Source organism: Rattus norvegicus, chromosome 12, assembly GCF_021556685.1.
Source record: "Rattus norvegicus strain SHRSP/BbbUtx chromosome 12, alternate assembly SHRSP_T2T, whole genome shotgun sequence".
Taxonomy (NCBI): Eukaryota; Metazoa; Chordata; class Mammalia; order Rodentia; family Muridae; genus Rattus; species Rattus norvegicus.
In genome coordinates, this window is record NC_141545.1 from 8,370,156 (window position 1) to 8,391,501 (window position 21,346).

Below are 21,346 nucleotides of genomic sequence, written 5' to 3' on the forward strand. Positions count from 1 at the left end.
AGGAAGTCTGACCTCAGAGAAGGCAGATGATGCAGTGATCTGGGACAGTTAAGGAAAGGAGAGAAGAATTTCCAACATCTGGAGCACTGTGTTCTTCCTCCAAGAAAGAAGATTTTAGAGAATGGTAGGAAAGAGGTGTTGGAAATATAGAAAAGCTGGAGAAGAGCTGTGAAACTCTGTTTTTTGTTTTTGATTTTGCTCTTAGGCTCAGATGTGATCTCACAGTGGCTGAGGCTGCACAAAATCTGGCCTCCCAACAGTCAGTTATGGATCAGGGAGGAACTCACAGGGTCCTTTCCCTCTCTGTTAAATTATTGGCTGCTGATGGGTTTTGGGAGAGGGACAGCCATTGTTTTCACTTGTGATGAGCGTACCAGACTCCATGATAGTTTCAAACCCATGGTCAGACAGATGGCCCTGGTTAAATTCAGTGGGTCAAGAACCAAACAAAAGTTCATAAGTGGAGGAAAGAAGCGATAAAAAGAGAGGGATTCATGATGGATAAAGGATGGCAATAATAAAAATGTTTATTTAGACATATTTATATGTAAATATGTATAAAATTGTCAATGAGCAGATTCAATAAAAATTATTGTGTTAATACCCTGGCTCCATATCCACATATTAACAAAATAATTTTAGATTATGACTAATAGGTGAGGAATTGGTTTGCTTATAGCCTACAGGTTGAGCTCCTGAATCAGAGAAGGGTCCCATAGAAAGGGGTGCAGGGTGGATGGATGAAAATTTAGTAGGTGGGAGTAAAATACTTAGAAATGTTATGAAGCCACATAGGATGTATCATCGATTGCACATGGCTGTACATGGTTTGACCTCAGAAAGGAAGACAGAGGAGATGAAAGGGACCCACTTAAGGGCCTGTACACACCTCATGTCTGTTCACTTCATTAAATGGCAAAGGTAAATCAGAGCCACAACCACTAACCCAAAGAGAACCTGCAGACCTCAGAAGACCTCAGCAGAGGTCAAGGAGACATGCTGGTCCAGGAGCAAGGCAGGGGGCAAGGTACCTGCCAGAGAAATGTCTCACAGACCTTGTCAAGGTATCAGTGGCCACAGACAAGGAGAATAAACTGGCATGGCTATGGGTAAAGTTCTGCCATGTGGCACGGTTTGGGAACTGTGGAGGCAGTGGAGGGAGTTGGTCATCACTTGCTAGAGCAGGACGTTTCAGGTTTTTTGCAGATCCAGAATTTCTTGTTGTCACATTTGGTGTCATTCCAGCCGTCTTCTCTGAACTCTGCACAGTCTTCGTCTCCGACGTTGTTAGGTTCCCCTTTATTCCAATACTTCATAAAACTGCAAAGACAAGGAGACATGAGATTCTGTCACAGCCATAGTCTGTAAGCTGTGGAAAGCACAGTGGGCTGTGTTTCTCTATGACTTCTGCTTTAGTTCCTGTCTTGAGTCCCTGCCATGACCTCTCTCAGTGATGGGATGTGACCTGGGAGTTGTAAGAGGAAATAAATCTGTTATTCCCCACACTGTTTCAGGTCATGGTGTTCACCACATCAATACAAGGCCATCCAGGAAAGACAGCACCTAGAACTCACTAACACACTTTAAAACATCCGCACTGAAGCCTCCTTGACCCACATCATCTATTTCTTTCCTTGACACCCGACCCAAGGCCTTTGTCCAAATCTCCCGATCCCTCCACATCTAGCAGTCTGGTCCTTCGTTTCCCGTCACAGCATCAAGTGGTGATATAAACTCCTTCTCCTTGAACCTTTGAGTACAACAAGCTCTGGGCATATTCTTTTATTTTTGTGGTGGTGGTGGCGGCAGCGGCGGTGGCGGTGGCGGTGGCGGTGGCAGTGGTGTGTGTGTGTGTGTGTGTGTGTGTGTGTGTGTGTGTCCCTGAGTATGCAGGTGCATGTGCACATATGTAAGTGTAGGTGCATGCAGAGCTGCAATTACGGGTAGTTATGAGCTCATTGATGTGAGAACTTGGAATCAAACTTGTGTTATCTGGAAATTTCAGGTTTTTTGCAGATCCAGAACTAAGGATTCCCAGGTTCTACCTACATGCTATATAACAATGGCAGCAGTAATTTTCAATCTCTGTGTGATCATGTATGTGTGATTGTGTTCATTTCTGTCTCTGTCTCTGTCTCTCTGTCTCTCTCTGTCTCTGTCTCTCTCTCTGTGGTGTATGTGTGTGTGTGTGTGTGTGGTGTGTACATATGCATGTGGGAATCATAAAACTTCAGCTATTGTGCCTTAGGACATTCTCCACCTTGATTGGAAGTTGCTGTTTGGTTAGGCTGGCTGTCCTGCAAGCCCTAGAAAACCTTCTGTTTCTGCTTTCCCAGTTCAGGGATTACAAGTGCATGCCACCATACACCGGTCATTTTTACATGGGTTCTGGACATGCACTTTTCCAATGGAGTCATCTCCCAGTCTTAGATTTCCTATGTAATCATTCCTATTTAGTGCAAGCCTTTCCTGAAGTTCTGATCAAGGGATCTCAAGCACCTTCTATCCTATCTGGACTTTTCTTCATGCCACTCTGAAAATGTTCCAAGCTCTAATGCTTAGGTGACCAGAGAGGGGAGATAAGCCCCATGGATACCTCAAGTCAGAGCTTCACCACACTCTGTAGGGTGTTCCCTTCTTCTAGTACTCACGTGAGGCTCAGAGGTGAACCATCTACCCAGTGCCATGTAGATTCCTTGTTGATGTCTATGAGCCCCATCCAAGTGTAGCCTCTCTTCTTAGAAGTTTTTTGTAGAAAGTTCTAGAAAAATAGAAGAGGAAGAGTCAGAAGGGAGCTCTGCCTCCCTATTTTAACCACTGTTTCCCTAAACTCTTGGTGGGAAGTTCTGCTTACCATCTGTTGTTTAGCTTTATAACTTAGATGACTTTCAACACTTGTGTGCTATGGGCAGCTGTGTTCTCTCTAGTGCATAGTATGTGGAGACTTGGTAATGTCATATGCTTGTCTGTCTGAAAGTCATGCGAACGTTCCCATGAACTAATTCACTGTTGAGATTGATTGACTGTACCAGATCAAACAAGTTAATGATTATTGAGTGTGCTAGTGACCTCTGTTCAGGACTGAACTGTTCCACCAATGCTTAAAATCAGCAAGGCTGGCACTGTTTACACCAGAGGAATCAGGAAAAGATATATCAGGGATTTTTTTTTATACCAAGAGAAGAAATTGTTGAGTGATGGCCATATATTTTAACTGTTCCTCCCAAAGCACCAGTCACATTGAAAACTATAGTTGTGAGGATGAGGAGAGGCTGAGTCAGTTAAGTGTGTGCCACCCAAGCCTGAGGACCTGACTCTGACTCATGCAATTCCGTCATGGGGGAGCCAGAGACAGGAGAACCCCTGGGACTTGTTGGCCAGCCAACTTAGCCTAAATGGTGAGCTCCAGGTTAATGAGAGACCATGCCTTAAAGAAACAGTGCACAGCACCCGAGGGATGACACTCAACGCTAACATGGCCTACACATGCACACTCATGCACCTACATATGTGCACTGCATATGTGTACATCAGGGGACAATTTTAGGTGTGGATACTAACTTTCTATCTTTTTTGAGAAAGGGTCTTTTGTTAGGGTATTTCTGTGTATGCCATGAGAGATGCCTACCAGCTTCCGTGGATCCTCTTGTTCCTGCCTTCCATCTTACCATAGGAACACTAGGTCACAGATGTGTGTCCTCATGCTGGGCTTTGTGTGGGTTTGAGGAGTCCAAACTCAGGTCCTCATGTTTGCTGGCAAGTGCTTTACCCACTGAGCCTCCTCCCCAGCTCTAGTGTGTCTTTTTAATAAGTGCTCTGGTCTCATTCATAACCTTCTTATCTTCCCTCTCCAGGCAAGCAGTCTCTTTTCCAGAACATTGTATCCAACCAGACACCTCTCCTCCCTTTAGCCAGTGGCCTTGATGCATCCTCAGATGAGGACTGGGCCTCACCAGGCATACCTGTTCTTCTTCACTCTTGATGACTACAAGTTGAGCCCCCACATTGTGGCAGGCAGTGGCAGAATCATTCCAGGACTTCTGGGCAACAGAGAAAAAGTAGCAGTTTCCTTGGAAGGCTGTCCAGTCCCAGGGGCAGGAGCGGCACAGGCGATCTGTTGGAGGAGATCAGGTCAGGATGGACACATCTTCAACCTTCAAGCTCTCCACAATCAACCCCTCCCTTGACACAGCACATTCCTTACTTCACTTCTTGAGTTCCTTCTATACCCAGGAGAACCCAGGAGTCTGGGTTCCTTCGAACTGGAAGAAGTTGGGTCTTAGAGCTTGGAATGGAGGCCAAGAGGCAGGTTTAACTGAGTACCTACCATGTGCATACTCCTGTGAATGCTGAGCACCGAATGTGTCCAAATCTCTGTGAACATTGAGTGTCTAACATGTGTATACCCCTGTGGACTTTGAGAGCTTACTTTGAAGATACTCTTGTATACATTGAGTCCCTATTCTGTCCAGACTTCTGTGACTATTGAGTGCTTATTTTTTAACCCCTATAAACACTGACTGCCTATTGTGTACATGGACTTTAGTCAATACCAGTGAGATGCCTTCTTTAGTATTACCCTGCATGCCCATCTCACAGGTCCAGTGAAGAGTAGTTATTTAAGCAAAGTGACTCTCTGTGTAAACCTTTTTAGGTTGTGAGATTCCTCCCTTCCAGTCACTCACCTACCCCAGCCTTCAACTGGATCAGTTCCTGGTAGAAATTCTTCTGATTGGACTCCTCCTGTTCATGAGAACTGGGGATCTTATAGACTGGGCCAAGAAAAATAGTTACTGAAGTTATTAAGTGCTTACTGTGTTTTTTGGTCTATACTGGGCTTCTAGGACCAAGATATCCTTCTTCATCTCCCCCCTCCTTCCACTCCCTCCTTTTTCTTTCCTCTTTCTTTTCCTTTCTTTCTTTCTTTCTTTCTTTCTTTCTTTCTTTCTTTCTTCCTTCCTTCCTTCCTTCCTTCCTTCCTTTCTTTCTTTTTCTTTTTAATATAGTCTCATATAGTTCAGGCTGCATCAAAATTTCTATGTAGCCACCTCTATGAACCTCTCCTGCCTCTTCCTCCTGAGTGCTGGGATTATAGAGACACACCATTACACCCAGTTTTATGCAATCCTTGGGATGAAACACACGATCTTGAGCTTGTGAGGTAAACATTCTACCACTTGAACAATGTCTCTAGTCCAGCATCATACTCAAGACCCAAGGTCTCTCCTAGTCCTATTTGATGAGGAAGAGATCTAATAACCAAAGAAAATTGGGTGTTTAAGGCAAGTGCAGCCAGTGTCTCTATGCAGAACTCCTCTATTCAAAGGACCATGAGAACACAGTCCCAGTCAGTTGCTTCTCCCTTCTGGATCTTTTGGTTGAAAAGCAAGATCTGGGAGCCCCAAACCTTAATCCTGCCTGACCTTTAACAAGGATGACAACCAGCAGCACAGAGAACACAGTGAGGAAGAGCGCCTTCAGTGCCAAGGGAACATGGCTGTGGACCAGGTATCCTGTGGGAGAGAATGATGGAATTTTAGCACCTCAGTATCCCTGACTCAGTGTGGCCCTAGTTAGGCAATCCATCAGTCTCACTCCAAAGGTACAGAAGTCCAGATCCTAGACTGTACAGTTCCCAGGATTCCAGGTCCCAGATTCATTCAAGATCTGAGCTTCCAACTCTCTGAACATCAGTGACCTGAGTCCCTACCTCTCCCTGCTTTCAAGGAACCCAAGTTTCCGTCAGAAGCTGACCACTCCATAGTCCCTCATCCTGTTTTACCTGTGAAGCTACTGAATCCAGAATTTGGTTGGAAGCCAAAACCTTTCATAGAGTACCTGGTGTGGCTGGATGTCAGCAGTTCCTCATCTAAGTGTATAGAGCATCAGTCATATACAGGGTAGCCCAAGACAAGCACTGCCCTATTTGTGCCCCTTCCCCAAGCTCCCAGAGCACCAACCCAGTCTCACCCAGAGGGCCAAGCTGCTGCTTCCCTGTTTCCTTAGATTCACTCATGCTTCACAGCCACTTCTCAGTGCCAGAACCTGATGGAGACAACAGCTTTTATTTGCCTCCTCCTTGAATCTTACTTAGGAAGAGAAATTGGAAAGTGAGTACTGGCACCGGAAGAGTGAGAGGGAGGGGCTGAGCATCTGACACACCAGGCAAGAGATACATTTTCCAGGAATTTCAGAGAGGACTGAGAGGCACTGGACTTCATAGCAGAAACAGCTGGTTCACTTCCAGTATGGTCAGCTCTGGAGTGTTTTCTATAAAAACCAGGGTCTTGTAAAATCAAGGACTCTTGGGTCTTTTTCAGTTATGGTTGGGTGTGGGCTAGTGACACCGTATCTTTCCGGAAACACCACCCTGCTGATGCCATCTTGGTTTATTGATGGTGACAGTCATATGGTGATTTCTTCCCTTTTTCTGTTTTTGAGACAGGATTTTATGTAGCTCAGGCTGATCTCAAACTCAACATGTAGCAAGGATGACTTGAACTGCCTCATCCCTTCAGCTTGTGAGTTAGCTGGGGCTAACCGAGCCACACCCCCACCCTCTTTTTTATTTCTATGCATTCATTAAATTGTGCAAGTCACTTTCTTCTGGTCCACAACTCAGCTGGGGGAAGTTCAGGCACTCCAGCCTCCCCCCTCATACTCAGAGACAGCTTGACTCCTAGGTGGTCCATCATAGCCAGACTCACAGGTGAGAACCACCCCCCCCCAATATCTGGTCTAACTGGGATCCCACACAGGGCCCAGCAGATGCAGGACATATCCACCCTGTGGGAGTCACATCTTCCTTCCAGTTCACAACTTGGCCCCAGGGAAGATTGGGTGCTGCAGCCTACCTGCCACACACAGAGACAACCTGACTCCCAGGGGGTCTACTGTAACCAGGGCCTCAGGAGATCTGCCATAGCCAATGTCGTAGGAGGCCTACCCTAACTAGAGACACAGGAGGTCCTCCTAACCAGAAACGGCACTGTTTGTCTCCCAGAAAGCCTGCTCTAATCCAGCTCACAGAGCTTCCCACAAGGAGGGACAGGCTCCAGTCCCTGTCAGAGACAGCAAGGCCAGTTAATACTAGAGGTAACCAGATGGCACAAGGCAAGCATAAGAACACAGGCAACAAAACCAATGCCACTTGACACCATCGGAACCCAGTTCTCCCACCACAATAAGGACTGGATACACTATCACACTGAAAAGCAAAATTCTGACCTAAAATCACATCTCATGATGATAATAGAGGACTTTAAGGACATAAATAACTCCCTTAAAGAAATACAGGACAAAACAGGTGGACAGGTAGAAACCCTTAAAGAGGAAACACTTAAATCCCTTAAAGAAATAGAGGAAAACACAATCAAACAGGTGAAGGAATTGAACAAAACCATCCAGGATCTAAAACTGGAAATAGAAACAAAAAAAATCACAAAAGGAGGTAACCCTGGAGATGGAAAACCTAGGAAAGAGATCAGGAGTTACAGATTCAAGCATTGCCAAGAGAACACAAGGGATAGAAGAGAGAATTTCAGGCCTAGCAGATACCATAGAAGATATTGACACAAGAGTCAAAGAAAAGACAAAGTACAAAAGGCAACTAACCCAAAACATTCAGGAAATTCAGGACACAATGAGAAGACCAAAGAGTGAAGATTCTCAGTTCCAAGGGCCAGAAAACATCTTCAACAAAATCATAGAAGAAAACTTCTCTAACCTAAAGAAAGAGATGGCCATAAGCATACAAGAAATCTACAGAACACCAAATTGGACCAGAAAAGAAAATCCTCCTGTTACATAATGATAAAAAATATCAAATACACAGAAAAAGAAAGAATATTAAAAGCAATAAGGGAAAAAGGTCAAGTAACATATCAGGGCAGACCTATCAGAATCACACCAGACTTTGCAACAGAGACTTTAAAAGCTAGGTCTTGGACAGATGTCATACAGACCCTAAGAGAACACAAGTGCCAGCCTAGGCTACCATATCTAGCAAAACCCTCCCCGAAATATGGGAAAACCCAGATATTCCATGACCAAACCAAATTTAAACAATATTTCTCCACTAATCCAGCCCCACAGAGGATACTAGAAGGAAAGTGCTAACACAAGGAGGGAAACTACACCCAAGAAAAACCAAGAAATTAATTAATTAATCATCTCACAGCCAACCCAAAAGAAGAGAACCACACAAACATTATACCTCCTGTAACAACAAAACTAGCAGGAACCAACAATTATTGGTCTTTAATACCTCTCAACATCAATGGAGACAATTTTCCAATAAAAAGATGTAAGTTAACAGATTGGATACATAAACAAAACCCAGCATTTTGCTGCATTGAGGAAATCCACCTCAGTGACAAAGACAGATAGTACCTCAGAGTAAAAGGCTGGAAAAAAATTTCCAAGCAAATGGTCCATGGTTGGAGTAGCCATTCTAATATCCAATAAAATAGATTTCCAACCAAAAGTTCTCAAAAGAACACCTCATACTCATTAAAGGAAAAAATCCACTCAGACAAACTCTGAATCCTGAACATCTATGCTCCAAATGCAAGGGTTCCCACATTTGTAAAAGAAACATTACTAAAACTTAAAACATTGAATATCATACATTAACAGTGGGAGACTTCAACACTCCACTCTCACCAATGACAGGTCATGGAAAAAGAAACTAATCAGAGACACAGTGAAACTAACAGAAGTTATGAACCAAATGGATTTAATAGGTATCTACAGACCATTTCACCACAAAACAAAAGAATACACCTTCTTCTCTGCGTCTTGTGGTACCTTCTCCAAAACTGACCATGTAATCAGACACAAAACAGGTCTCAACAGATACAAGCAGATTGAAATAATCCCATGCGACCTCTCAGATCACCATGGACTAAGGCTGGTCTTCAAGAACAACAAAAACAACAAAAAGCTCACATACCCATTGAAACTGAACATCTCTTTACTCAATGAGAACTTGGTCATGGAAGAAATAAAGAAAGAAATTAAAGACTTTATAGAGTTTAATGAAATAAAAGGCACAGCACACCCAAACTTAAGGGACACAGTGAAGGCAGTGTTAAGAGGGAAATTCATAAGACTAAGTGACTTCATGAAGAAATTGGAAAGATCCTATACTAGCAACTTAACAGCACAACTGAATGCCCTAGAACAAAAGAACACAAACACATCCAAGAGAAATAGATGGCAGGAAATAGTCATATTTAGGGCTGAAATCAATCAATTCGAAACAGAACAAAACAAAAGAATCAATAAAGTCAAGAGTTGATTCTTGTCTATCAACAAGATAGAAAAAGCCTTAGTCAAACTAACTAAAAGGCACAGAGACAGTATCCAAATTAACAAAATCAGAAATGAAAAGGAAAATATAACAACAGAAACTTAGGAAATTAAAAAAAAATCATCAGGTCTTACTATAAAAGTCTATACTTGAAAAAAGTGGAAAATCTAGTACAATGGTTGGCTGTGAGTATCTGCATCTGTCTTAGGGACCGACAGAGCCTCTCAGAAGACAGCCATACCAGGCTCCTGTCTGCAAGCACTTCTTGGCATCAGTAATAGTGTCAGGGTTTGGTATCTGCAGATGGGATGGATCCCAAGGTAGGGTGGTCTCTGGATGGCCTTTCCTTCAGTCTCTGCTCCATTTTTGTTCCTGTTTCCTTTGGACAGGAACAATTCTGGGTTAAACATTCTGAGATGGGTAGGTGGCTCCATACCTCAACTGGGCACCATGTCTATCAGGAGGAGGTGGTCTCTTCAGGTTCTCTCTTCCCGCTGTTGAGCATTTTGGCTAATGTCAACCCCATTGGGTCTTGGGATCCTCTCACATCCCTGGGTCTTTCTAGTGGTCCTCACTCCCGCCCTCGTGACCAGCCCCACCCTACCGCTACATACTTCTATTCAATCTCCTGGTCCTCTGGACTTATTTCTTGTCTCTTCCCATACCTGATTCTATCCTCTTTTTTCACTCCCCTCCCCTCTCATACCCAGGTCCCTCCCTCTGCCTCCTGTGATTATTTTGTTCTCCCTTCTAAGAGGGATTGAAGCATTTACACTTTAGCCTTCCTTCTTGTTAAGCTTCATACAGTCTATGAGTTGTATCATGGGTATTCTGAGCTTTTGAGCTAATATCTACTTAAAGTAAGTACATACCGTGCATGTCCTTTTGGGTCTGGATTACCTCACTCATGATAATATTTTCTAGTTCCATCCATTTGGCTGGAAAGTTCATGAAGTCCTCATTTTTAATAGCCGAGTAGTACTCCATTGTGTAAAATGTACCACATTTTCTGTATCCACTCTTCTGATGAAGGGCATCTGGGTTGTTTTCCAGCTTTTGGCTATTATAAATGAGGCTGGTATGAAAATAGTGGAGCACGTGTCCTTGTGGTATTTTGTAGCATCTTTTGGGTTTTCCTCTTAGCACTGCTTTCATTATGTCCCATAAACTTGGATAGTTTGTGCCTTTATTTTCATTAAATTCTAAAAAGCTTTTAATTTCTTCCTTTACATTTTCCTTGTCCAAATTAATATTGAATAGAGTGTTGTTTGGCTTCCATGTTTATGTGGAATTTCTGTTTGTTGTTACTGAAGAGCACCCTTAGCTTATGGTAATCTGATAGGCTGCATGGGGTTATTCTGATCTTCTTCTGTCTGTTGAGGCCTTTTTTGTGACTGATTATATGGTCAATTTTGGGGACAGTACCATGAAGTGCTGAGAAGAAGGTATAATCCTTTGTTTTAGGATGAAATGTTCTATAGATATCTGTTAAATCCTTTTGGTTCATAACTTCTGTTGGTTTCTGTTGCTGTAAAATTATAAAAAATACTTTCTTTTATCCTGCATTTGATCCGTCACCATAGTGCCCCAAGATATCTGGTAGACATCTTCATCCCTGTCAGCAAAGTCTCTTACCTGCTTTGCTTTATCTCACATCACACTGTTGATGGCTTCTCTCTGAGCCTGGCAACAATTTCTCTCCCCATCTAGTTCCCAAGGCAGGTTTCCACTATGCCAGACACACACATCTCAATTCCATGGCGGCCTAATGTCTCCAGCCACCACATACTCTCTTGAACTTAATTTGCCACATGAAAGAACACACAACAACCTCTGATCCAATTGATAGGATATAATTGCCCACCTAGACATATAAAGTCCTGTACACATCCATCCCTTAAGAATATTCATAACAACCTGTAAATGTGCAGAGAAGAATCTTAACATCAGCCTCCATGTTCTTTCTGCTACTTCTTCAGCCTTGCTCTAGTCTTCTCCTCTCTCTAAAACTTTTGTCCTGCCCATTCTTTCTTCTCATCCAATGACAGGCCTCGTCTATCTTGTAGTACCTGCTTTCACCTGTATGACTTCCTACAAGTTTAACTGTGTCTCTGTTTAGTTTCTGTTTCCACAATCTGTTCATTGCTGAGAGTGGGGTGTTGAAGTCTCCTACTATTATTGTGTGAGGCGCAGTGTGTGCTTTGAGCTTTAATAGGTTTTTTTTAATGAATGTAGGTGTCCTTGCATTTGGAGCATAGATATTCAGAATTGAGAATTCAGCTTGGTAGATTTTTCCTTTGAGGAGTATGAAGTATCCTTCCTTATCTTTTTTTGATAACTTTTGGTTGAAAGTCTATTTTATTGGATATTAGAATGGCTACTCCAGCTTGTTTCTTGGGACCATTTGCTTGGAAACAAATTTCCAGCCTTTTACTCTGAGGTAGTGTCTGTCTTTGTCTAAGGTGTGTTTCCTGTATGTAGCAAAATGCTGGGTCCTCTATATGTATCCTGTCTGTTGGTCTCTGTCTTTTCATTGGGGGAATTGAGCCCATTGATATTAAGAGATATTAAGGGGGGTTGGGGATTTAGCTCTGTGGTAGAGTGCTTGCCTAGGAAGCGCAAGGCCCTGGGTTCGGTCCCCAGCTCCGAAGAAAAGAACCAAAAAAAAAAAAAAAAGAGATATTAAGGAAAAGTGATTGTTGCTTCCTTGTATTTTTATTGTTAGAGGTGGAATTATGTTTGTGTGAGTATCTCCTTTTGGGTTTGTTGAGAGAAGATTATTTCTTGCTTTGTCTAGGGTGTAATTTCCCTCCTTATGTTGGAGTTTTCCATCTATTATCCTTTTTTGGGCTGAATTTCTGGAAAGATATTGTGTAAATTTGGTTTTGTCATGGAATATCTTGGTTTCTCCATCTATGGTAATGGAGAGTTTTGCTGGATATAGTAGCCTGGGCTGGCATTTGTGTTCTCTTAGGGTCTGTATGACATCTTCCCAAGATCTTCTGACTTTCATAGTCTCTGGGGAGAAGTCTGATGTAATTCTGATTGGTCTGCCTTTTTATGTTACTTGACTTTCCCCCCTTACTGCTTTTAATATTCTTTATTTGTGCATTTGGTGTTTTATTTTGTAATGGGAGGAATTCATTTTCTGGTCTAGTCGATTTGGAGTTCTGTAGGCTTCTTGTATGTTCATGGGAATCTCTTTCTTTAGCTTAGGGAAGTTTTCTTCTATACTTTTATTGAAGATATTTACTGGCTCTTTAAGTTGGGAATCTTTGCTCTCTTCTATATCTATTATTTTTAGACTTGGTCTTCTCGTTGTGTCCTGGATGTTTTGGGTTAGAAGTTTTCTGCAGTTTGCATTTTCTTTGACTGTTGTGTCAATGTTTTCTGTGGTATCTTCTGAGATTCTCTCTTCAATCTCTTGTATTCTGTTGGTGATGCTTGCATCTATGACTCTTGATCTCTTTCCTTGGTTTTCTATCTCCAGAGTTGTCTCGCTTTGTGCTTCCTTTATTTTCTATTTCCATTTTTAGATCCTGGATGGTTTTGTTCAATTCCTTCACCTGTTTGGTTGTGCTTAAAGAATTATAATTCTTTAAGGGATTTTTGTGTTTCCTCTTTAAGGGCTTCTACTTGTTTACCTGCATTCTCCTTTATTTCTCTAAGGGAGTTATTTATGTTCTTCTTAATGAGATATGATTTTTTTTTCCAGAGCTGGGGACTGAACCCAGGGCCTTGCGCTTGCTAGGCAAGCGCTCTACCACTGAGCTAAATCCCCAACCCCGAGATATGATTTTTTTAATCCAAATCTTGTTTTCCAGGTGTGTTGGGGTATCCACGACTTGCTGTACAGGGAGAACTGGGTTCTGATGATACCAAATAGCCTTGGTTTCTGTTGCTTAGGTTCCTGCGCTTGCCTCTGGCCATCTGGATACCTCTGGTGTTAGTTGGTCTTGCTGTCTCTGACTGAATCTGGTCCCTCCTGTGAGCTTTCGAGCCTGTGTGTCAGCACTCCTGGGTGACCAGCTCTCTCAGGGCAGGATTTGGGTGTGGAGAGTTGTGTCACAGGGTTAACTCTCGGGTGCAGATGGAGACCGGAAGGGCCCAAAACCTACTTTTAATAAGGGTTCTTAAATGTTTTAACATCTCTTTTAGCCCACCATCCACCAGAGATAGTGGAAACAAAAGCTTAATAGAGCAAAGGAGGATGTGGACCTGCTTAGAAATATTCCTTTGGAGCAAATACAGTCTGCGTTGTCAGGATATCAGCAGTTCAGCTCACATGAATCACCATCAGCAGACCAATTTAGAAGAAACCGCAAGGCTCTCCCAAGTGGCCCGGATCCTTCGAAGTGGCCTGAAGCTGCCAGAACACCACCAAAAATTCTTGGTGCATTTTTCTGCACGAAATCACAACCAACAATGACCAACAAAGAAAGGCAAGGTGTATTAACACCACTCAGCAACATCAGTGATGACCAGTGTCAGCAAAGCCTAATGATGACCAACACCACCTGACATGGTTCACTGTAAGTTGGGTTATATTTATATCTTTTCCAAACATCACGTGTTCTCTCAAGCATCTACCCTAGCAAAAAATACCACATGTCCCTTTTCCAGGATGCCTCCAGAAAAACACCACATGTTCAATTTGTGTTGAACTCCATGTGCTCAGTGGATCATGGTCAAACTCCTAATGGTCAGCCCCACCAGAAGCCATCAATTGTGGAGAGCTACACTTCAGTTTCCTTATCACAGTTTTTCAGTTCTCTTTGATGGCTTCCTGTTGTTGAAGTTTGGTGTATTGCTATGTCTTGTAATGTTAAATTTCATGCCGAAGGTCTAGGCCTTTGCGTGACTGCTTATGGCTATAAGCTTTTGTTGTGTAAGCCTTGCTCCTTGATTTAAAACTATTAGTTAAGGGGTTGGGGATTTAGCTCAGTGGTAGAGTGCTTGGCTAGCAAGCGCAAGGCCCTGGGTTCGGTCCCCAGCTCCGAAAACAAACAAACAAACAAACAAACAAACAAACAAAAAAACCTATTAGTTAAATAGAATTGGCTACAACTAATTACTGGAAGGATTAGAGGTAGGTGAGTTTGGAGTGACCTGGTTGGAGGAAGGAGAGATAGAGGGAGCCACCAGGAGAGGAGGTATCTGGGATAATGCTAGAGAGGCACAATTCTTCCCAAAAACATCGCTTTCAAGCTACTGCTGCTTTGGACCAGCTGGACTACAGTGCCTGGAAAGGCTTTGTATTCACTCAGACACTGATAAAAACAGGCTGCAGTCTCCTAAGAGCTGCATGCTGCTTTGGAAGTCAGTACTCTGCTTGGAGGAAATAATTGCTTATACGGAGACCTGTAGACAAGAATGGCAGCCTTGACTATGTCCACTGAGTTCCCAGCCTGCTCTGTGGTGAGAGGTGCCAGCACAACCAAGCATGGCAGGGTATGTGGATTTGTGCCTAGATATTTTTTAAATTTAGTTTTGTCATGGAATATCTTTCTTTTTCCATGTATGCTGATTGAAAGTTTTGCTGGGTATAGTAGTCATGGCTGACATCTGTGATCTCTTAGAGACTGCAAGACATATGCCCAGGCCCTTCTGCTTTGAGAGTTTCTGTTGAGAAGTTGGTTGTAATTCTTATAGGTCTGCCTTCATATATTCCTTGGCTTTTGACCCTTGCAGCTTTGAATATTCTTTCTTTCTTCTGTACAGTTAGTATTTTGATTATTATGTGGCAGGAAGATTTTATTTTCTGGTATGACTTATTTGTTTTGTAAGCTTCTTGTAGTTCTGTAGGCATCTTTTCTTTAGGTTAGCAAAACTTCTTCCATGATTTTGTTGAAAATATTTTCGGGGCCTTATAGCTGAGAATCTCCTTCTTCTACTCCTATTATTGTTAGAGTTTGGTCTTTCATAGTGTCCCATGTTTCCTGGATATTTTATGTCAGGAACTTTTAGATTAACCATTTTCCTTGATTACCATATCAATTTCTCCTATTATGTCTTCTACACCTGAGATTTTTTCCATCTCTTACATTTTGTTGGTGATGGATGTATCTGTAGTTCCTGTTCTCTTTCAAAGATTCTCCAGTATTCACTCAGTCTGTGCTTTCTTTATAGATTCTATTTCCGTTTTCAGCCCTTAGACAGTTTTATTCATTTCCTTCACTTGTTTGAATGTATTTTCCTTTATTTCTTAAAGAGTTACTAATTTCCTCTCTAAAGACCTCTATTATCAGGGGTTGGGGATTTGGCTCAGTGGTAAAGTGCTTGCCTAGCAATCGCAAGGCCCTGGGTTCGGTCCTCAGCTCCGGAAAAAAAAAAAAGACCTCTATTATTTTTGTAAGACTGTATTTAACGCCATTTTTTGTGCTTCAGCTTTGCCAGAATATCCAGGCGTCACATTGCCCTGGCTGTTCTTGATTTTGCTCTTATACTGACCTCTAGTCGTCTGGTTTTCTAAGCTGCGATAGACTTAGGTGCTGATCTGTGAGTTTATCCTTGTCATATGGGTGTTTTCGTTTTGGATGTCACCCCCTTTTCTGTTTCCTTTTGGTCTTATGGCCGAGTATCCTAAGGCTGTGGTGACCAGTGAGTCTTCAGGTTCAGTAGGGTGTTTCCTATGAGGTTTTTGCAGCTTTTATGACCTCTAGGGTTTTGGGAGCCAACATTGCCTCTGGAGTTCCTAGAACTGTGATGGCCTGGGATCCATGGTTCTAGTGGCTTCTGGGAAATAGGTGAAGTTATGTAATGGAAAATGGAGTGCAGGGCATGGGGTACAGTTTATGGCTGTTGAGTGTGCTTTAAGGTCATTGGTGGGCATAGGGCTTGGGGCAGGATCTTACCTAGTGTCCCTGGTATTGGATTAGCCTCAGAGAAAGTAGGCATAGTTGTGGAGCGGAAAATGAAACCAAGGGGATGAGTTGCTTGCTCTTGATAATTTCATATGTCAGTTCTAAGACAGTCTAATGTAAGAAGTTCTAACAGAGACCATCCTCTCTTTTTATTGAATAGCACAGCAAATTTCATGAGCCTTACTAACTCAGAACAACACACAAGATTACAACATCGTTTCCATCACCTCACAGTTTCCAGTAAGCAATGTTACACCTGATAACATACAGTCAGGGGCAGGAACAAGCCATGGAGGAACATTAGGGAACATGGTACACTCCAGGCTATGCATTCAGGTTAACTTGCGTAAGGTAATTTGTAGGCTTAGATTTTTCAAAACTTACTTTAGGGTTCTTAAGTACTTCAACTTTCCTCTGGACCTCTGACTAGAGGAGAAAGAAGGTTAATAGGAAAAGGGGGTTCTGGACCTGCTTAGAAGTAGTTCCTTAGGGTGATTCCATTCTTTGTTGTCAGAACATCAGCAGTCTAGTTCATAGCAAACACCAAACATGACTTAACAGTAGCTGCATGATCCAGCAGAAGTCAGTGCAGCCAGCATCAGTTGGAGTACCTCAAGAAGTTCTTTGGCACATTTCTCTCTATGAAGTGAAGACCAGCGAAGACCAGCAAAGACCAGCAAAGACCAGCAAAGAAGTGAAGCGCAAAACATAGTAAGATTGGTTACATTGTTTTCCCTTTTCTTCATTTAAGAATATTTTGGGATTATGATATAATTATAGCATTTCTCCCTTCCTTTTCCTTCCTTCTAAAACTTTCCAAATAACTCTGCTCAGTTTGCACAATGTGATTCATATGCACGTTTTCAGAGCTGACCATTCTGTATTGAATAGCTAACTACTGTGCTTTTCCCTGCATAAGACTATTTCTCCTACTCTCAGCATTTCTTAGTTGTCTTTAGGTTTTTTTCTTCTCTTTTTTTTCTTCTTCCAAGACAGAGTTTCTATGTAGCTCTGCCTGTCCATGCACTCACTTCGTAGACCAGGCTGGCCTTCAAGTCGCAGAGATTCTCCTGCTTCTGCCTCCCAAAAGAATGGGATTAGAGGCATTTGTTGCCACTCTCCTTGGTATGTTTCCCTAGTTCACTCTGGCTTCTCTTCCTTGTTCAGTTCTTGATGTTTTCCTTGTTCATTAGCCCCCAAAAGCTGGTGTCTTCCTTGTTCAGCTTAAGTTTAGGAAGTCATGCTGGTGCAACTTTATGGTTATAGCTTCTGACATTCCTGAGAGACACAATTTTATCCCAATCTCTCTGATCCTCTTTTTTGTTTTAAATCTCATCTTTTCCTTTTAATTACAGAATTTTGCTTTTCCTTTTCCTCCCTTCAAAACCTGCTATAGACCTTTCCTTGCTGTCTTTAAAATGCAAAGCCTCTTTTATTATTTTTTTTTATTAACTTGAGTATTTCTTATATACATTTCGAGTGTTATTCCCTTTCCCGGTTTCCAGGCAAACATCCCCCTCCCCTTCTTTATGGGTGTTCCCCTCCCCATCCTCCCCCCATTGTCGTCCTCCACCCAACAGTCTAGTTCACTGGGGGTTCAGTCTTAGCAGGACCCAGGGCTTCCCCTTCCACTGGTGCTCTTACTAGGATATTCATTGCTACCTATGAGGTCAGAGTCCAGGGTCAGTCCATGTATAGTCTTTAGGTAGTGGCTTAGTCCCTGGAAGCTCTGGTTGATTGGCATTGTTGTACATATGGGGTCTCAAGCCCCTTCAAGCTCTTCCAGTTCTTTCTCTGATTCCTTCAATGGGGGTCCTATTCTCAGTTCAGTGGTTTGCTGCTGGCATTCACCTCTGTATTTGCTGTATTCTGGCTGTGTCTCTCAGGAGAGATCTACATCCGGCTCCTGTTGGTCTGCACTTCTTTGCTTCATCCATCTTGTCTAATTGGGTGGCTGTATATGTATGGGCCACATGTGGGGCAGGCTCTGAATGGGTGTTCCTTCAGTCTCTGTTTTAATCTTTGCCTCTCTCTTCCCTGCCAAGGGTATTCTTGTTCCCCTTTTAAAGAAGGAGTGAAGCATTCACATTTTGATCATCCGTCTTGAGTTTCATTTGTTCTAGGCATCTAGGGTAATTCAAGCATTTGGGCTAATAGCCACTTATCAATGAGTGCATACCATGTATGTCTTTCTGTGATTGGGTTAGCTCACTCAGGATGATATTTTCCAGTTCCAACCATTTGCCTACGAATTTCATAAAGTCATTGTTTTTGAGAGCTGAGTAATATTCCATTGTGTAGAGTACCACATTTTCTGTATCCATTCCTCTGTTGAAGGGCGTCTGGGTTATTTCCAGCTTCTGGCTATTATAAATAAGGCTGCGATGAACATAGTGGAGCACGTGCCTTTTTTATATGTTGGGGCATCTTTTGGGTATATGCCCAAGAGAGGTATAGCTGGATCCTCAGGCAGTTCAATGTCCAATTTTCTGAGGAACCTCCAGACTGATTTCCAGAATGGTTGTACCAGTCTGCAACCCCAGCAACAATGGAGGAGTGTTCCTCTTTCTCCGCATCCTTGCCAGCATTTACTGTCACCTGAGTTTTTGATCTTAGCCATTCTGACTGGTGTGAGGTGAAATCTCAGGGTTGTTTTGATTTGCATTTCCCTTATGACTAAAGATGTTGAACATTTCTTTAGGTGTTTCTCAGCCATTCGGCATTCCTCAGCTGTGAATTGTTTGTTTAGCTCTGAACCCCATTTTTTAATAGGGTTATTTGTCTCCCTGCGGTCTAACTTCTTGAGTTCTTTGTATATTTTGGATATAAGGCCTCTATCTGTTGTAGGATTGGTAAAGATCTTTTCCCAATCTGTTGGTTACCGTTTTGTCCTAACTACAGTGTCCTTTGCCTTACAGAAGCTTTGCAGTTTTATGAGATCCCATTTGTCGATTCTTGATCTTAGAGCATAAGCCATTGGTGTTTTGTTCAGGAAATTTTTTCCAGTGCCCATGTGTTCCAGATGCTTCCCTAGTTTTTCTTCTATTAGTTTGAGTGTGTCTGGTTTGATGTGGAGGTCCTTGATCCACTTGGACTTAAGCTTTGTACAGGGTGATAAGCAAGGATCGATCTGCATTCTTCTACATGTTGACCTCCAGTTGAACCAGCACCATTTGCTGAAAATGCTATCTTTTTTCCATTGGATGGTTTTGGCTCCTTTGTCAAAAATCAAGTGACCATAGGTGTGTGGGTTCATTTCTGGGTCTTCAATTCTATTCCATTGGTCTATCTGTCTGTCTCTGTACCAATACCATGCAGTTTTTATCACTATTGCTCTGTAATACTGCTTGAGTTCAGGGATAGTGATTCCCCCTGAAGTCCTTTTATTGTTGAGGATAATTTTAGCTATCCTGGGTTTTTTGTTATTCCAGATAAATTTGCAAATTGTTCTGTCTAACTCTTTGAAGAATTGGGTTGGTATTTTGATGGGGATTGCATTGAATCTGTAGATCACTTTTGGTAAAATGGCCATTTTTACTATATTAATCCTGCCAATCCATGAGCATGGGAGATCTTTCCATCTTCTGAGGTCTTCTTCAATTTCTTTCTTCAGTGTCTTGAAGTTGTTATTGTACAAATCTTTTACTTGCTTGGTTAAAGTCACACTGAGGTACTTTATAGTATTTGGGTCTATTATGAAGGGTGTCCTTTCCCTAATTTCTTTTTCGGCTTGTTTCTCTTTTGTGTAGAGGAAGGCTTCTGATTTATTTGAGTTAATTTTATATCCAGCCACTTTGCTGAAGTTGTTTATCAGCTTTAGTAGTTCTCTGGTGGAACTTTTGGGATCACTTAAATATACTATCATATCATCTGCAAATAGTGATATTTTGACTTCTTCTTTTCCGATCTGTATCCCCTTGACCTCCTTTTGTTGTCTGATTGCTCTGGCTAGAACTTCAAGAACTATATTGAATAAGTAGGGAGAGAGTGGGCAGCCTTGTCTAGTCCCTGATTTTAGTGGAATTGCTTCAAGTTTCTCTCCATTTAGTTTAATGTTAGCAACTGGTTTGCTGTATATGGCTTTTACTATGTTTAGGTATGGGCCTTGAATTCTTATTCTTTCCAGGACTTTTATCATGAAGGGGTGTTGAATTTTGTCAAATGCTTTCTCAGCATCTAATGAAATGATCATGTGGTTTTGTTCTTTCAGTTTGTTTATATAATGGATCACATTGATGGTTTTCCGTATATTAAACCATCCCTGCATGCCTGGGATGAAGCCTACTTGATCATGGTGGATGATTGTTTTGATGTGCTCTTGGATTCAGTTTGCCAGAATTTTATTGAGTATTTTTGCGTTGATATTCATAAGGGAAATTGGTCTGAAGTTCTCTTTCTTTGTTGGGTCTTTGTGTGGTTTAGGTATAAGAGTAATTGTGGCTTCATAGAAGGAATTCGGTAGTGCTCCATCTGTTTCAATTTTGTGGAATAGTTTGGATAATATTGGTATGAGGTCTTCTATTAAGGTCTGACAGAATTCTGCACTAAACCTGTCTGGACCTGGGCTCTTTTTGGTTGGGAGACCTTTAATGACTGCTTCTATTTCCTTAGGAGTTATGGGGTTGTTTAACTGGTTTATCTGTTCCTGATTTAACTTTGGTACCTGGTATCTGTCTAGGAAATTGTCCATTTCCTGTAGATTTTCAAGTTTTGTTGAATATAGGCTTTTATAGTAGGATCTGATGATTTTTTGAATTTCCTCTGAATCTGTAGTTATGTCTCCCTTTTCATTTCTGATTTTGTTAATTTGGACACACTCTCTATGTCCTCTCGTTAGTCTGGCTAAGGGTTTATCTATCTTGTTGATTTTCTCAAAGAACCAACTTTTGGTTCTGTTGATTCTTTCTATGGTCCTTTTTGTTTCTACTTGTTTGATTTTAGCTCTGAGTTTGATTATTTCCTGCCTTCTACTCTTCCTGGGTGTATTTGCTTCTTTTTGTTCTAGAGCTTTTACGTGTGCTGTCAAGCTGCTGACATATGCTCTCTCCTGTTTCTTTCTGCAGGCACTCAGAGCTATGAGTTTTCCTCTTAGCACAGCTTTCATTGTGTCCCATAAGTTTGGGTATGTTGTACCTTCATTTTCATTAAGTTCTAAGAAGTCTTTAATTTC

The 21,346-nt window shown here is 42.0% G+C and overlaps 1 protein-coding gene and 1 long non-coding RNA gene across 16 annotated transcripts in view; one reads left to right on the forward strand and one right to left on the reverse strand.

Annotated features, from left to right (window-relative positions):
* Positions 1–21,346, forward strand: part of LOC148002098 (uncharacterized) — a 158,037-nt gene that overhangs the window by 57,540 nt on the left and 79,151 nt on the right. For 5 of the 14 annotated variants that reach the window (XR_015634526.1, XR_015634515.1, XR_015634516.1 and 2 more), the window contains one exon: positions 13,472–13,845. The exons of 5 other annotated variants lie outside the window; for them this stretch is intronic. This is a non-coding gene — a long non-coding RNA (uncharacterized LOC148002098). Of the gene's footprint in view, positions 1–3,854; positions 4,533–13,471; positions 13,846–13,936; positions 15,637–21,346 lie in introns of those variants that run through there. 4 more of the 14 variants (XR_015634523.1, XR_015634524.1, XR_015634522.1 and 1 more) reach the window with 4 other exon arrangements.
* Cd209a (CD209a molecule) lies at positions 503–6,099 on the reverse strand. 2 transcript variants are annotated; one of them, NM_001105904.1, is given in 7 exon segments: positions 504–1,320; positions 2,652–2,761; positions 3,963–4,114; positions 4,686–4,772; positions 5,424–5,513; positions 5,783–5,869; positions 5,971–6,094. In NM_001105904.1, coding segments are annotated over 7 exon segments (723 nt in total). In that variant the 5' UTR covers positions 6,017–6,094; the 3' UTR covers positions 504–1,169.